The sequence below is a fragment of the Quercus lobata genome, chromosome 5 (assembly GCF_001633185.2).
Source record: "Quercus lobata isolate SW786 chromosome 5, ValleyOak3.0 Primary Assembly, whole genome shotgun sequence".
NCBI classification, from domain to species: Eukaryota; Viridiplantae; Streptophyta; class Magnoliopsida; order Fagales; family Fagaceae; genus Quercus; species Quercus lobata.
The window spans coordinates 19,229,204-19,242,142 of NC_044908.1; the positions used below are offsets into that span (position 1 = coordinate 19,229,204).

At 31.4% G+C, this 12,939-nt stretch overlaps 1 protein-coding gene across 1 annotated transcript; it reads left to right on the forward strand.

The window, feature by feature from the left end:
* Positions 1–4,080: 4,080 nt before the first annotated feature.
* Positions 4,081–6,395, forward strand: LOC115992356 (acid phosphatase 1-like). Its single transcript, XM_031116535.1, has 3 exons — positions 4,081–4,521; positions 5,395–5,604; positions 5,878–6,395. Exons 1-3 carry the CDS (start codon positions 4,139–4,141, stop codon positions 6,053–6,055), a joined length of 771 nt encoding a protein of 256 aa, XP_030972395.1. The 5' UTR covers positions 4,081–4,138; the 3' UTR covers positions 6,056–6,395.
* Positions 6,396–12,939: the final 6,544 nt, after the last annotated feature.

Here is a 12,939-nt window from a genome sequence, read left to right on the forward strand (position 1 = left end):
AAGTCAAATTGATGAGGCGTAATATTATTGCTGAATCTCTGTGTGTGTGCTGTTTGGAGAGTGCAGAAGAGATTGGCCATATATTCTAGGATTGTCCGACAACACAGGAGGCTTGGGCTACTTCAAAGCTGAATCTGTTACCTCCTGATGCTAATATCGTTACATTCCAGGATCTGTTATGGCATGAGCTGATGACCAATGATGCTGGGGATATGAAATGTTCACAATTGGTTATGATTGCTTGGAAATTATGGTGCAATAGGAATGAAATTTATCATAGAGGTGAAGCAAAAATTGAACTGGAAGTGGCTCGGTTAACAGCAAGTTATTTACAGGAATTTTGGTTTGCAATAAAGAAGCCCTCTAATCTGGTTCAACCTTTCGATGACAGACAAGAAGTTCTTCAACATTCGGTCTAGGTCCCTTTTGCTTCGGGTCTACGCAAGATTAATGTAGATGGTGCTCTTTTTCCCACAAAGAAGTTGGCTAGCATTGATGTGGTCATTAGAGATCAGCAAGGCAAATTGTTGGCTGCATTATGCAGGAAAATTAGAGCTCAAATGGGGTTACTTGAAGTTGAAGCAAAGGCATATGAAGCTGGTGTTTTGTTGGCAAGACATTTGGGGCTGAAGAATGGAGTGTTGGAAGGAGATTCTTTGATTGTTTCTAATGCCCTCTAGCAGGTTTCACAGCCTCCAACTTTGATTGCAGCTATTGTGGAAGGAATTCATGGTTTGAGTTCGGATGTTGGGGTAGTTGGTTATTCTCATGTGCGAAGGACTGGTAATAAGCCAACCCACATTCTAGCACGACAAGCTCAAAGCTTTGTCAATGATGTAATTAGGATTGAAGAGATTCCTTATTGTATTCAGCAAGCTCTTATTCATGATGTACTTGGTTCTTGATGTTTAATAATATTTCAGTGTGTGTTTTATCAAAATATATATATATTACTTCCTAGTTCCTACATGTGCAGTTGGGTTATTACACAATCAATAGAAAAATACTAGAAAAACAAAAATTTTTACGAAATTTTTTATAAACTGGTGATATGGTGAGTAATTATTAGTAAATAAGAAAGTGATATTATTGGTGGACTCAAATGACAATTAGTAAAAAGTTGGCCACAACAACAGTTTGTAAAAATATTATAAAATAGTTTATGACTGTAGTATTTCTCATTAAGTTAATGTAGTTCCAACATGTTGAATGAGACATATCATTATATTACTTCTTCCTGTTCTGTCAATAATTGCTTGGGTTCATCCTAGAAATTCTTTAGATACACACACACACACACACAAAAGACAACTTTTCACATCTGTAGATATCGCAAATTGTAAGTGGTAGATTAAAAAAATAACGTTAGTGTTGTGCCCAAATAAAAAACCTATGAAAGTTTTCCAATTCAATTACTGTAAAAAATGTTATAAAATTATTTGTGTATATTACATTGCTCAGGTTTGTTCTCATCATGTCTTTCATACATCATACCTACAATTTTAATTTGGTGTTGTTTATTCCCTAAAAAATGGCAAAAATGTGAATTCCACTTGTTAAGTTTGGTCAATTGTCATTTTGGTCATGAAATTTTTATTTTTGTCATTTTGATCCTTTAAGATCATATTTATAGTCACTGTTAGTCCTTTCTCCATTCCATTAAAAAAGTTATCATAAAGGACTAACGATGATAGCATATGTAAACTTATAGGACCAAAATGAGAAAAAAAAATGAAATTACAAGACCAAAATGACAATTAACCAAACTTAAGGGGAGTAATTTGCATTTATTTCAACTTTTTTAAAAGGAAAAAAAGAGATTTATTTTTTTTATAGTTAATAGGACTTATGGACGGAATAAGTAACGCTAGCAGCAAGTGCGAACTTACAAGACCAAAATAACATAAATGAAATTTATACGATCAAAATGACAATTGATCAAACTTAAAGGATGTTATTTGTATTTTATTTTTCCACCAAAAAAAAAAAATCATAAAGAGTGTCTACACAATATTTTACAATATTTAAACATAATTTTTTTATATTATTTGTTGTGATTAGTGCATAATAAAAAGGATGTCAACAAAGACCTAAATAAAAATGATGCTAGTCCAATAATATTATATTAGTCTTCATATGAATGAAAATTGTAGGGTAAATTATATAAACCTTATGGTTTGGAGGAAGGAATGACACTCTTTTTTTCTTTTCTTTTTTGAGGTTTGAGAAAATCAACATATTAGTTATTCCATTAATAACAATAATATAATATATGTTTGGTATTTTCATTGGAATTAGAATTTTAGTTATACTTTTTACAAGACTTTTAACTAAAAATTGGGTTATTCATTTTCTGAACTAATTGAAAAAGGTTTTAGCATTTAGAGCATTTGACAAACTAACAATAGTAAAATGTGTTTATTTTAGTAAACAATTGCTAAAGAACTTTTAGATGTAAACAATAATAAAAGAGAACGTAATAAAGATATTTTGTATTTTCATACTTTGAACCTAATTAATTCAATTTTAGGGGCCATTAAATCTCGTTTACTTAAAAAAAATTATAATGTTAATTATTCATTATTTTATATGGAACAACCCACTAAAGAGTTTTAACACTAAAATTTAAACTTTCAGCTTTAGCCTTAACTTGTTTTCAACTTTAAGGACCCCTTTAAAGCTCTTTACCAAAGCGTGGGAAATTTCTGCTAAAACAATTTTAAGAGCCTTAAAATTCTATTTTGGATCATATATACACAAATCATTTATTAATATAGTTTGTCAAATACTTCAAACACTGAAACCATTTTCTTTCAATTCTTTTTAAGCAAAAATTTTGCCTTTAAAGCTTTATTTCCTTAAACAAGGCGAGGTGAGTTAGCTCTTGCCAACACTACTGTTAGGGACAACTTTTTAACAACAATTTATATAACTCGGTTAAAATGACAAATTATGATTGAAACAACATCACTTTTCATATAAGTCCACCAATAATACTACTTTTATAATGTACCAATCATGATATGTTATGCCAATATGCCAGCATTTGTGAAAAATGTTGTGCTTTCAAACTTATTAAAATCTTACACTTTTTAAGGTAAAATTTAAAAGAGCTAGAGTAATACTATGCACACAATTGATGGAATGATTTTGTGGTAAGAGTATCATCATTTGGATCTACCACCAATTTTAATATCTTTAAACTTTTTGAAATGAATTATGCTTATGCTACAGGTACAAATAATTTAGAACATTTTTACAAACCATAAAATAACAAATTTTTATTGGTTCTCATTTGAACTCATCACTAACATCACTTTTTAATTTACTAATAATAACCATTTACTACATTAATAGTTTGTAAAAAATAGTTAGCATTACTCATTGCTTGGTTTTTTTTCTCATCATGTCCTTTATCTTAAAATCTAAAATTTTTGTGAATCATAGTTACTTTCATACCTACTATTTCCGGTGTTGTAGATGAACGAACCCTAGCTGTTCCACAAAAAGAAAAATACTACAGCTGGAATAGATGCACCTAACACCCCGAGGGACATGACTAATAAAAAAATAACAAGGTATTGTACATTTAACACATGAAAAAAATGTGTAATGACAGTTGACAAATAGAAAGTGTGAGAAAATCAAAGGCTTAGCCCATTAAAATAAATAATAAATTAAAAGGCTTGTCAAGTGTGGACATAATAGTTCATATAATAATTGATATTATTTGTTGCGAAAGTTTCATAATAAAAATGATGTAAATAAAGATTTAGACAAAAGTGAAGTTCTTTCAATAACCACATGTTTACCAATATGAAAAACATTGTAAATATCCCTAGCATTATTGAGTAGGAAAAAGTTTTTAACCCCAAACCAATTTAAAATTATATTTCTCCACACCATTCAAATCACATGATGAGTCATAAGATTTATTAAAATAATACATACGAGAGAAAAAGGCAACAAAAAGTTTAAAGCATCTTTTCTGGTTGTTTGAGTAAATTACACCCAAAAATGAGGTCACTTTGACAAGTTTGAGCTTATTTAAAGAGCCATTATGCAAGGGAGTGTATTAACATCTTCCACAAAGACAGAAGTGATAGTTTTTACTTTTTTCTTTCACCCTAGCAACACCATGAGAGCTCTACCATTTTTATACCTTGCCACCCTTTTAGAAACCACTCAAGTCATTCCCAATAACCTTCACCTTCTCCGGCCACATTCTGGCCTTGCTGGTCACAATGTTGAAGGCATTGACTGCCTAAGTTGGCGTCTAGCCGTGGAAACTGACAACATCCGTAGCTGGTCAACAGTTCCAGAAGACTGTGAAAGCTATGTTGGAAACTACATGCTTGGCAAACAATACCGTGAGGATTGTCAAGTTGTGGCCGATAATGCTTATGCCTATGCCAAGAACCTCACACTCGGTGATGATGGCTTGGATATTTGGGTGTTTGACATTGATGAAACTACACTCTCTAATTTGCCTTACTATGCTCAACCTCAAGTTGCATTTGGGTAAGTAAAATAATACTACATTATATGATAATTGATAAGTGATGATTGGCCAGTTTAAACTTTGATATATTTATATTTGTCATGAGACAAACAAAAGAGAGAGTAGTTGTCACCGATATAAATTAATATCACATTGTGTTAATCATTATGAATATATTATTCAGTACAGGACCACGGGTCATAGTGTCCATGATTGTGACTTTTGAAATTCGTTATGGGCTCTAAATGTCTCTAACTATAGGGAAAAAAAAAAAAAAAATCGTAATGGGCATATTGCATTATTATAATAATAAGTTACATTTGTGCTAAGAAGCTTTAGCTCAATCGGACCTCTAAAATCAAGGTGGAGAGGAAGATCATGATTTTAAGATCCATCAAGTACATATAAAATTTACCAATAAGAACTTAGTATGCTAGTGGAGGAAAAACAAGTATGAGTGTGATAATATTGATAGACGAAGGATGATTATTGATCTGCATAAGAACTACTTAAAAAATGAAGTGGTTTGTGCTTCTAAGTATACCGGAATCTAGGACTATTCAATGTGTTCTGCTGGGAACAAAACATAGGCTATGACATATTGCCCTGGGAGTTTCACCGCTACATTTTTTTTTTTGTGCGGCTCATGCATATAATTAATTAGTCTTGAGAGCTGAGACATTTTCATGGTTAATTAGAGGAGTTCATATATATGGTTATTGAAGTATGCTTTTTCCAAAGGACAAGAAAATTCCCTTGATTAAGGCATGAAAATTTTATACATCTTTAATTTATTTCTTGCTTAATAGTTTTGTAGTAAATATATATCTGATCTAATATATGTTATCTTTTCTTATGCATGACTTCTCTCTCTCTCTCTCTCTCTCTCTCAGGGCAGTTGCATATAACTCAACAGCCTTTAACGAATGGGAAGCAAAAGGCATAGCACCAGCTGTGCCTGCGAATCTTGATCTCTACAAAAAATTAGTAAATCTTGGGTTTAAGATTGTCTTTCTTACAGGAAGGTCTGAAACCTATAGAAATATTACGATAGAAAACCTGAAGAATGTTGGTTACACCACTTGGGAGAAGCTCATACTAAAGTAAGTATCAAGGTTATATATCTCACTTGTATTTTGGACATCACCACCTAAAATTTTACACCATCATTGTATACAAGATCCATTTAGTAAAACATTTTATATATTGTTGACTCCATAAACTAAAATTTCAACTGTGAAATGAAGAAGATCTTATTACATGGTAAATATTTACAAGTTAATTGGTATCTTTTTCTTAACATAGAGATCTGGTAACATGCATCCAAAAAGAATATCATGATTTTGACTGTTGAGCTATTCTTGCTTTGGTGGCAGGCAAACCTCTGAATCGAGTACCACAGCATTAGTGTACAAATCAACCCAAAGAGCTGAGCTTGAAGCCGAACGGTACAGGATCCTTGGCAACATGGGAGATCAATGGAGCGATTTGTTTGGTACAAATGTTGGCAGTCGAACATTTAAAGTGCCTGATCCAATGTACTACATTAGTTGAAATTTCATTATGATCTTACGATTAAAAAGCTCTAGAGCTAATTGGAAGCACTTGATAAGTTATAACTTCAGCTCTATGCTTTGTACCATGCCAAGTTTTTGGCTTTGGATATTAATTAGGTGTTACTTTGAGGGGTCTGTTTTGGGTGTGCGCTATGCCTTAAAATAAGTTAAGTAAGGCTCTATTTTCTGTGTTTTTCTGGGTTCTTTGCCTGCTTGAGCCACCCCAAGATGAGTTGTAAGGGTGCTTGAGCTGGCTCTTGTACTTGTCTATTGAGAACTCACATTCTCGATATTAATATGTTTAGAAATAAAAATCCAAGGTTTCAATTGGTTGATCAGTTTTTTCTTCTGCCTTTAAATTTTCAATGCCATGTTTTTAGATTTTGCCCCTTGCTAATTGCTATAAAGCAAAACTTATACACAAAAAATATGTTCACTAGATTATTATTATTATTTTTTTATCCGAATAAAATTATGATAACTTAGATTGAAAGAGTAGAGGACTATTTATGGAAATTAAAATGTTATGTTCACAATATTTTTACAATAAATTTAAGGTGACAGATTGTTAATGACGGTTATAAATGGATAAAAAAGTAATTTAAGTAATAGATTCAAATTAAAGTCAATAACAGCTAATAACTAACCATTTAGAATTTGTTATAAAAAATGTTGCGAAAATATTGTGAACTTATTTCTTCAAAAAGGCAATAGATAATTTGCTTATTTTCAATCAATGAAATCTATGTAGGTATAAAAGGTCACACAGATTTTTGAGAACGCTATCACGAAGTGGGCCCAAATTATTCTTTACAAAGGCAGGACAATTTGCTAGATACAAATAACCTATCCAGATCAAGTCCAAGTCATGGCACATCAAAGCCTACAAGTCCAAGCTCATTAACTAGAACAACATCTGATGGTAGTTTTTACATGTGTGACGGAGTAAGAATGGGTTATTTGGGAATTCAGAAAGTTAATTATCATTTTTTTGAATTATCAAAATACTCCAATTTAATTAAATAGTCTTACTCTTAAAAACTAAAAAAATGAGGATAGAATCATGGTTCAACAAAATTTAAAAACAAAAAACTACATTAGAATTGCAATTTTTTTAATATTAAAATATAAAGAATTGCAGATTTATTTTTTTTAAACTCTCTCAAAAAAATGAATACACTTAGATTAGGCTAAAGTAGAATTTCTATTTAAAAAAAAAAAAAAAAAAAAAAAAAAAAAAAAATCTCTCAAACCAAAAAAAAAAAAAAAAAAAAAAAAAAAAAATTCCTCTCAATAACTTCCCACTAAATGAATACTTTCCTAATAGCACAATAACAGTGGTTACCAATCACGTCAAACTTCTCCTAAACTCAAGCACCATTTTTTGATCTCTCAAAAATTTAATAAAAAGATATATTCATACACGGCATTTTTTTTTTTTTTTTCATTTGAATTCCAATTTCTCATATTCTATAGTCTATAGTACTATTTAAGTGGCTTCCCCTGTTTGGTATCCTCAATTTAGATACCCAAAATATCATCAAATTCATCTATTTGTAAAACTTATATAATAGGGTTAGACATGTAAAATTACTTATTTAAAAACTCATAAATTTTATCTAAATTTAAAAATAAAATAAAAAACAGTTTTTTCTTCCATTTCCACATTTTTCTCTCACGTTATTAGTCAAACACTAATACAATTTCTTCTTTTTAAAAATAAATAAATAAAACTGCTTTCTTTTTTTTTCACAAACGTAAATTTTTTTTTTGTAAATTTCTTTTTCTAATTGCCAATGAAATGGCCGCAAGTTGTGATCACTACATTTCCCCACATTTCTCTCTCACATATGTAAGTCAAGTACTAATATAACTTCTTCTTTTAAAAATAAAAAATAAAAGTAAAACATTTTTTTTCCCTCACAAACGATACTCATCTTTTTTCTAGTTGCCAAAATGACTTGCCCACAAACGATACTCATCTCACTTTTTTTCAATTTCTTCTTTTTTTTATCTCTTTTTCAAGTCTATTTTCACATCAAGTAAAAAAAAAAAAAAATCTATTTCCACAATTCCTTTGATCCCCACAATTTTTTTTTTCCCACTTCATCACTATCTTTCTTTCTTTTCAAAGAGGTATGTTTCCTATACAAGGAGTAAAGATGAGATTGTGAGGATTTGGGGTATGTCTGAGCAAGTTGTTATTTTCTTTTTCTTTTTCATTATTATTATTATTATTATTATTATTATTATTATTAGTACTTAGTAAGGCCATGAGTCAATACTTAGTATTTGTAGGAAAATGAGTACCCAAAAAAAAAACAGCCTCATTGCACGCGCTAAACACGAGTCATAAGTCTAGTTAATTGTTACTCCCATCAAGTTCTCATCAAATTTATATCCCCTGTAATTTAGGGGTGTGCATCTCAGCATTGATTGAGTTGAGTTGAGTTGGAAGATCTTTTTCAATAACCTAACCCAATAGAAATTCTCAACCCATCACATGTGTAAAAATCAACCCATCACATGGGCTAGATTAAGTTGGGTAGTGGGTTGTACATAAATTTTGTGAACTTATCACTACCAAAAGGCAATAGATAATTTGTTTGTTTTCAATCAATGAAATTTGTGTAGGAATAAAAGGCCACACAGATTTTTCAGAACACTATCACGAAGTGGGCCCAAATTATTCTTTACAAAGGCAGGACAATCTGCAAGATACAAATAACCTATCTAGATCAAGTCCAAGTCATGGCATATCAAAGCCTACAAGTCCAAGCCCATTAACTAGAACAACATCTGATTGTAGTTTTTACATGTGTGACTGAGTAAGAATGGCTTATTAATTGTTACTCCCATCAAGTTCTCATCAAATTTATATCCCTTGTAATTTTTGTCAACAAATGTATATCCCTTGTAATTTAGGGGTGTGCATCCCTGCATCAGTCGGGTTGAGTTGATTTGGAAAATCCTTTTCAACCTTACCAATAGAAATTCTCAACCCATCGCATGTGTAAAAACCAACCCATCACATGAGTTAGGTTGGGTCAAGTCATGGGTTGTACATAAATGTTTTTTCCTTATACAAAAATTGCATTTTCATCAATTATTTATACACTTTTTTCAATAAATTTTAACATTTCATATAATATACTCAAATTATATTCCAATTTTCTAAATTCATCAAAACTATTTTTCAAATTTTCAAAATCAAACTAAAAAAATTAAATAAAAGTAATAAAATAAACTTATATACATAGTGGGTTGGGTTGAGTCAAGTGAGTTAAAAAAAAATTATCAACCCAAAACTAACCCAACTCAAAGCTTAAAATAAAATTTCAAACCAACCCACAAAAATCAACCCACAGCATTAGGCTGGGTTGGTTTCGTTGGATTACAAGGTTTGATGCACCCTTATAGTCGTATATTCATTTTTTTTCCAATAAAAATTTACTGCTTTCTACTAAAATAAAAAGGAAAATTATATTTTCCAGCCTATGTAACCCAACTTAAAGCTTAAAATAAAATTTCAAACCAACCCACAAAAATCAACCCATCACGTAAGGCTGGGTTGGTTTCGTTGGATTACAAGGTTTGATGCACCCTTGTAGTTGTATATTCATTTTTTTCAAATAAAAATTTACTGCTTTCTACTAAAATAAAAAGGAAAATGATATTTTCTGGCCTGTGTACTCATCCACTTTTATTAAAACCACCAATTTTTAAACTGTTAGAGCTAAAGACCAATTAATGGACCTGTTGCAAAGGTCATTTTCCTAACAATTAAAAAAAGTTGATTCAGACTCCAATCAGTTTTTGGTGTAGGCAGGGATTGAACTCCAGATCTCTTATTCAACCATCAGAGACTTTACCAATTAATGCAGTACATAGCCAAGGTAATGCAATACAAGATTCTTTAATAATAAAAACTAAAAAAATAAAGCATTATTCCACAACTGTAACGTGACAGAATGTGAATAGTTGTTTATCACTTGCACATGAATCTTAGTATATTTTTTATTCTTAATTTTTTGGTAAAAAAAATAGTTCATACTTTGGCCCCCTAAAGCTAAAATTATGGCTCCATCCTTGTTTAGTATAGATGTACCTAAAACCCTAGGTCATCATTAAAATAGAAAATTATTGTTTCACATTCCCTAATGTACATTCCCTATACATAAATGATGTGTAATAGTGTATAAATAGAGTGAGACAATAAAAATAAATAAATAAAGAAATAAAAGGCTTGACAAGTGCTAACACAATATATATATATATATATATATTTTACAATAACTGATATATATTATTTGTTGTGATTGAAGTAATGTTAATAAAGCAAAGTGGTCGATACTGTATCGGTACTAGCTGTACTGGTACATGTATCGATATCGAAATACCAATATTTCGTACTGGTCATGTATCAGGCGTACCGGCCAGTATATAAAAAAATAAAGCTTTTTTTTTTTTTTAGTTTTGTAATTTTTGGATTTTTGTAAGGGCAGAATGGTAACTTATTTGCATTAACTTATTAGTATTATTTGTTTTCTTAGTATACAATGAACCATTAAACTTTCTGCCTTTTATATTGTGTTTTTTTTTTTTTTCTTTTTGTTGATGCTAAAGTCTAAAATCATCAATAATTTATTCTGAATTAAGATAATGTTTTATGGTAAACTTTTATATTTATTATTATAATATATATATTGTACGAGGCAGGGCCCTAAGCTTGCTAGGTCATGGGCCCAAGCCTCGTGCCACAATGCATGACCCAATGCCTATTGAGCCTGTAATCTTGGCCTGGACGCACCTTGAGGCACAACCCGGGCCTCTCCCAATCAATTGCATCTTGGACGGGAATGTGATTGCTTGAGGGTACCATGTCTCAGCTGCCCGGTATTGCCTTAGGGAATATCGTTGCCGACCAGCCTTTTGGATGTGGGATCCAGTTCCAATGCATTACAACCACTCCCATTGGAACATCCACTTAGAAACGATGGAATTGGACCCCTATTCCCACTAATAATCAGGAATAATCATAACACCTCCACTTATCTCAAGTTATAAATAATAGAATAGAAGGAGAAGTGGGGGTCGGAAAAACAAAGAGGTGAGCATAAGGAAAAAGAAGGACGACTTCAAGAGAGGGGAGGGAGGATTCTGGAGAGAAAAAGAGAGAGCAGAAGGGAGCCACATCAAGAGTGAAGGGAGCAACCTTGTGAGGGGAAGAGAGGAATTCGTAAATAAAAGAGTGAGTATAACTGAGTCTCCGAGTAAAGGACTACCCAAAATAGGAAACCCAAAGCCCACAATACAAATAAGTTGTAAGCCCAAGTACAAGCCAAGCCCATTGGCCATATATATATATATATATATATATATATATATTTATTATATTTATATATAAATAGCAGTAAACCCGAAATGATATACCAGTATTGATCGGTACTAAAATATATCGTTCCACTAGTCAAATCGATACAGCTTCCGGTATGAGATTGACTCCCTTGCAATAAAGACCTAAATAAAAATGATATTACTCTAATAACTATGTATTATATTAGCAAATATGAAAAGTTATTATATTAGTGTCTGTTTGGGATCCACTTATTTTGCTAAAACTGAAAACATTTTGCTGAAAGTATTGTAGATAAATGTAAAAATTAGCTGAAATAGTACAGTGAGACTCATAAACAACACCAAAAAGTGTAGTAGGCTCCATGAAAAGTAGCAAAAATAAGTTGAATAGTAAAATAAGCTAGTTTTTTTTATTTGGAGCCAAATACACACTTAATGTTTGTTGTACTCAACTAGTTGCACACATCTGTATACACAACCTTGAAAATCTTATTCTAAAAACCCAATTTTAGTCATAATTTTAAAATTAAAATATTTTATAATTTTAACTAAAATTGTATTTTGAAAATATGATTTCAACTAACATAGCGCACATATTCCATACACACTATTGTGTAATAATCGGTGCTCAAATTATTAAACACGTAGCATTATCGAGAAATGAAAAGTCAACAAAAGTTAATGGTATCTTTTTTCTGGTTGAGTAAATTACACCCTAAAGTGAGGTCAGTTTCACAAGTTTAAGCTTATTTAAAGAGCCATTGTGTGAGTGTTATCAACATTCAACATTTTCCACAAAGAAGTGATAGTTCTTTCTTTCACCCTTGTGACACCATGAGAGCTCTACCGCTTTTATACCTTGCCACCATTTTAGAAAACACTCAAGCCATTCCTAATGACCTTCACCTTCTCCGACCACATTCTAGCCTTGCTGGTCACACTGTTTAAGGCCTTGACTGCCTAAGTTGGCGTCTAGCCGTGGAAACTGACAACCTTCGTGACTGGTCAATAGTTCTAGAAGACTAAAAACTATGTTGGAAACTACATGCTTGGCAAACAATACCGTAAGGATTGTCAAGTTGTGGCCGATGCTGCCTATGCCTGTGCCAAGAACCTCACACTCAGTGATGATGGCTTCGATATTTGGGTGTATGACATCAATGAAACTACACTCTCTAATTTGCCTTAATATGCTCAACCTCAAGTTGCATTTGGGTAAGTAAAATAATAGTACAGTATTGGATAACAGATGATTGGCAGTTTTAGTGTGTGTATATATATATATATATATATATATATTGACCCTAAGACAACTAAAAGGATATTTCCCACCTTTGTTATTAAACTAATATATCATTTGTGTCAATTATTATGGACACATGATTCAGTAGGGAATTATAATTTTAAAAATGATAGAGTTTAGTTATAAAGTGTGTTGTAGTTATTGGTTACAACTTTCACTAAAAAATAACATAGTTACATATTTTGAAAGTCTAATTATTGGATTAAATGTTTTTTATTTTT